The sequence below is a fragment of the Ictalurus punctatus genome, chromosome 22 (genome assembly GCF_001660625.3).
Source record: "Ictalurus punctatus breed USDA103 chromosome 22, Coco_2.0, whole genome shotgun sequence".
NCBI classification, from domain to species: Eukaryota; Metazoa; Chordata; class Actinopteri; order Siluriformes; family Ictaluridae; genus Ictalurus; species Ictalurus punctatus.
This window is the reverse complement of record NC_030437.2, coordinates 397501-402500: the sequence shown is the minus strand read 5'-3', so window position 1 is coordinate 402500 and position 5000 is coordinate 397501. Positions and strand designations below refer to the sequence as shown.

The 5000-nt window shown below is 43.8% G+C and overlaps 1 protein-coding gene across 1 annotated transcript in view; it reads left to right on the top strand.

The window, feature by feature from the left end:
* Positions 1–3504, top strand: part of LOC108255647 (uncharacterized) — a 4797-nt gene extending 1293 nt beyond the window's left edge. Inside the window, exons 2-6 of the mRNA XM_017451750.3 lie at positions 425–478; positions 1173–1481; positions 1736–2035; positions 2141–2179; positions 2589–3504. Of these exons, the coding sequence (XP_017307239.1) occupies positions 427–478; positions 1173–1481; positions 1736–2035; positions 2141–2179; positions 2589–2821 (933 nt within the window). The 5' untranslated portion in view covers positions 425–426 and the 3' untranslated portion in view covers positions 2822–3504. The remainder of the gene's footprint in view (positions 1–424; positions 479–1172; positions 1482–1735; positions 2036–2140; positions 2180–2588) is intronic.
* The last annotated feature ends 1496 nt before the right edge of the window (positions 3505–5000 follow it).

The following is a 5000-nucleotide window of genomic DNA, read 5'->3' as shown; positions in this document are numbered from 1 at the left end:
TTCTGACCGTGCGTGCGTGTGTGTGTGAGAGAGAGTGTAATCAGTAAACCCTGATGTGTGTAGAGGTCAGGATGTAGTGAGTGACATCATACAGGATGTAAAGCCTTATATGGAGTCTTCTAGAAATATCTAAGCCGTATTTGCAGTTGTATCTTCAGTTACCTTCATTCAGTCCCGCATTGGGAACGGAGTAAACCCTTCAGTGTTCTCTAGACTTTATTATTAGTAGTAGTAGTGGTGGTGGTGGTGGTGGTGTTGGTGTTGTTGTTGTTGTTGTTTATAATAATCATACTGAAGTGAAATAAACGGAGACACCGGCTGCAGTGGGATGGAAGTGTGTACACTGGATAAAAGTGTGTAAACACTGCAGGGTTAAACTGGGACTTTGTGTTGAAGTTCTCGTCCACTCTGTTTGTGTGTGTAGATATGAGGACCTACACCATGCACATGATCCTGTTTGGGCTGATGCTTGCTGCCGGTAAGTTTTTATTCATTTATTTATTTATTTTGAGGTGTCTGAAATACGGTTTAATCTCTCTCTCGCTCTTTCTCTGTGAAACTTTTTGACTTTCCTCGTTTAGGGTCATGAACCTATGCAAATATTTCCTCTTCCGGCTAGTCTCGGACATGCTGTAATAAAGCTTTCCTGGTCTTTGTGTGTATTTAAACTGTGGGAGTTGCATGATGATGTAACTTTTTTATTACTACTACCCCAACCAACTAACCCCCCCCCCCCCCCCCCCCCACACACACACACACACACACACACACATAACAGGAGGGTTAAATCAGAAGTTCACTGCAGACAATATTAAATGCGTAAATATGACTCGAGTCACGAATTAATAATGTGGTGACGTTCACGTCAGTGAAAAGGGTTTCACTGGACTCTTATTAGATTTATTTCAGCACGATCTTCTCTCGAACTATCTTCGTCTTTTTCTCCGTTTAAAAAAAATCTGAACACATCAGCGACGTGAACGACACGCAGGTGATTTTAATAATCTGAGCATTAGAGCTCAGAAACTCCACTGAAGCAGCTGCGTAACCGACTCTGAATACCAGCAACTGATGTAACTCAGACTCTGAACACAACCCTCAGTTACTGTGTTTCTGTACCCACACACACACACACTGACAGGAAGTGACCTAACCGTTGTCTCTCTCTGCAGGTGTGTCTCCTGTGCCAGGTCTTACCTTTACAGTAGCGAAGCTTCATCAGTCTGCTACTCTGCCCTGCATGCGGAAATGTCCAGGTTCAGTGAAGTGGACCCTGATCCAGAAGCCGAGTCGAGATGTCGTCGTGGCTCGGTGTGATCGGACGTCCTGCAGCTCTGAGGAGGGGTTCATCATCTCTCGCGATCAGTACAGGGAGGGGAATCTGTCTCTCACCGTCACTGCAGCGGATTACAGTAGGCGTGGCTGGTACACGTGTCAGTGTGACGGCGAGAACGTCTGTGACGTGAGTCTTCGCTTTGAGCGTAAGTGTCGGTACGTTGTAGTGAAATGATAGTGCTGGTGTGTAATAATGGGTTTATTTCTATAACGCTTTCTCACTGATGAAGGGAAAGAGCTCATCAGCTGTATCAGCATTCACTCTCCTTCTGTGTGATATCAGAGCTCACAATTAAAAACATCCCTGGAAATTAAACGCAGTAGTTACTTCTGATGATAAATGAATGCTAAAGAGGTGGAAAGGGATTAAGAGTGTGTGTGTGTGTGTGTGTCTCCTCAGCTGTTGAGATTATGAAACGGTTCCGTCCTGGAGATTCCCTTGTTGTGGATGTTCAGATCCCTGAGCGGGTGGAGGTCACGGTACTCAGGAGCGGAGGTGATGGAGCTCGCCGCTCTGACCCGGTCCGAGTCTGTACAGCTGATGGACGTAGAGTTGAGTGCGAGCCTGAATACCAGAAGAGAGTGGTGTTTAAATGCTCACTGGCTCTGACTGCGCTGAAGGAGACTGAGAGCAGTGTGTACACTCTGCGGGACACTGATAACGACGAGATTATATCCACACACACGCTCGCGCTCGCAGGTACGACTCCACGCTGATCTGGGTCGGAATTCCCGCTTCACACTGTTAATTATTATTATTTTTATTATGTTTATTTCACTTACACGTCTGCTTTCATCGTCACAGGAAATGACACGGACGACAACAACACGGTGCCTGTAAAAGGTAGACAGCTGTTACACACACCGCCCTGATGATCTGTTCAAGAAAGATTAGACACTGGGGTGGGAGACGTGTGGCTGAACAGGATATGAGACGAAGCAGGAAGTGAGCGTAACTGTGACTTCCTGTGAACTGTAAGCATTGGGATGTGGTAAAAGGTAAAAGTGATTACTTGTGTAGATAAATCGTGTGGTTTAAAAAAAGAAAGTATAAGATCTAAAATGTGCTCTAGAGGTATTGGATCTTTACTCGAGATCAGACTCTAAAGTCTGATAACAGCCATACATTAACATTGTACAGTAACACCATCACTGTTAATCACTCAGTGTTGTGTGTGTGTGTGTGTATCTCTGTGCTGATTTTGTTTTAACTGAATCTGATGGTGTGTGTGTGTGTGTGTGTGTGTTTTCAGGTACAGAGGACAGCTGGAATATAAAGCGTATATTTGTGTCTGAGTACAGAGGAGTGCTGTTGGGATTCTTCCTGGGTCTGGGCGTGTCTGGGGTTCTCTGGGGGATGAAGATCTGCTGTTTTATCTGGAGGAAAGTGAAAAGGTGTTGGAGAGAAGATCCTGATCACAGCGCACCGCGTGTGAAGTTTAATCCTGTTCAGAACGTCGCGCTGCGCATGTCCGTGGATGATTAAGGGTCATTATATAGGATAACGGGTCGAAGATTTCCCGTTGGGAGCCGTGCGGTATCCACGGTTACGGTTCAGCATTTCCCAGGGTCCCACGTGGTGGGTTTATACACGCACTCTCTCTCTCGCTCTCTCTCTCTCTCTCTCAGAGTCGGCAATGATGGATTTCAAACCCATTTATTTATGTGCTTCTTTATGTATTTAATGTATTTAATGTATTTAATGAGTGTAAGTGTACACTTCTGTCCCTGCCGAGGCCGAGTGTGTCCCTGCCGACCTGCGATCAGGTGTTTATTTCTCCAGCACGTGTACACACCTCAGGTCGATCCAAACCAGTCAATGAGATCAAACATAAGTAAAAGGTGTGAAATAATCAAGTGCGTGAACACGGAGGTAGAGTAAACGCTGAACTCAGGAATCTGTGTTTATTCTCAGACGTGTGACCAACGTTTATTGCTGTGAATGTAGAAAATAAAAACAAAGCCTGTTTATTTCATTCATAAAGATATTTATAATGTTTACATATTTATTTATACATGTTAATGTTTAGGATAATTATGTTGAACGTTTTCTGCTCATCTGGAATGTAGCTTAGAAATAAATAATGTTGTTTGTCAGTCATTTTCTATTTCTTTCTAATTTTGTAATCTGTAAAAGTGAGGATAATAAAAGTCTCTCACACTGTTAAAGGTGTAAACTTTATTCCCTTCCATCACTGCAGTATTTTACTGAAACCTGTGTGACCTTCAGCATTCACCAGCTGAGAAGATAATCCCATCTCTTTATTTAACACTTTATAGATCAGGATTGTTCTTTATACAGATGTTTACACACAGATCTCACCGTCATCGTATCCAGTCATTTCCTCATCAACCTGAATCGAATTCCTGGATCCGTACGAAGCACAAAGCACATGTCTTATACAGCTGCAAGAAACAGTTTGTGAACCCTTTTTAATGAACAGGGTTTTTGCAGTAATTACTCATAAAACGTCGACCGATCTTCATCTGTCACAATTACTGACGAAAACAGTGATTAACTTCATGTCCCGATATCGAGCGGGAGGAAGGTGTGCTAGAGGGGAAGTTAGTACTGATAGTACTGCTGATTGTACTCCTCATAGTGAGTGGAGTAGTGGTAGTTTGTCTCGACAGCTCCAGAGGAAATCAAGTAACAGACACACCTCGTTCCCACTGAATGAAGATGACAACCAACATCCAGGAGATCAGGAGGCTCATGAACTACAAGCACCAACGCAGCAACGCTGAAAATTAGAAGCTGGTGACTGGAACAACTGCAGTTTAAACACACACACACACACACACACACACACAACTGCAGTTTAAAACCCCTCACACACAACTGCAGTTTAAACCCCCCCACACACACACAACTGCAGTTTACACCCCCCCCCCCCCCACACACACACACAACTGCAGTTTAAACCCCCCCCCACACACACAACTGCAGTTTAAAATCCCTCACACACAACTGCAGTTTAAACCCCCCCACACACACACAACTGCAGTTTACACCCCCCCCCACACACACACAACTGCAGTTTAAAATCCCTCACACACAACTGCAGTTTAAACCCCCCCCCACCCACACAACTGCAGTTTAAAACCTCCAAACAACTGCAGTTCCAGTGTGTTGTACAAGTTATCACCAACCCCTTAATCTGAAATGATTTTCAGTGGCTTTTTACCTTTAGATTCATAATGTATAAAGGTTTTTATTGTGAGGCAGTTATTCAGTAAACAAAAGAAGAGATTTGTTACTTGTGTACGAGTTCATTTCTTGGTAGAACTGTGTTTGGCCTCGGTTACAGCTGGGATATGTCTCTGTCAGCGTTGCACATTCGAATCCTGATGTTTTTTTGTATTCCATATTCTTATTGGCAAATCTGATAGAGCTCTGTAAGATTTTATGGAGCCTGGGCTGGGCCGTTCCACCACGTTCAGTTTGTTGGTGTTGAACCACTCCAGTGTGTAGCTTTTGCAGTGTGTTTACGGCCATTGTCGTGTTAGAACAAGTTTTTTTTTTTTTAGGATTGTCCTCGACTCTGACCAGTTTCCCAGCTGTAGGGTGCTCACGATACTGTGAGTTATTTTTTTATATATCACTCCTGTGCTCCATAATTCAAGTCCATCAGCTCCACTAGTTACTGATTTCATCCCACATC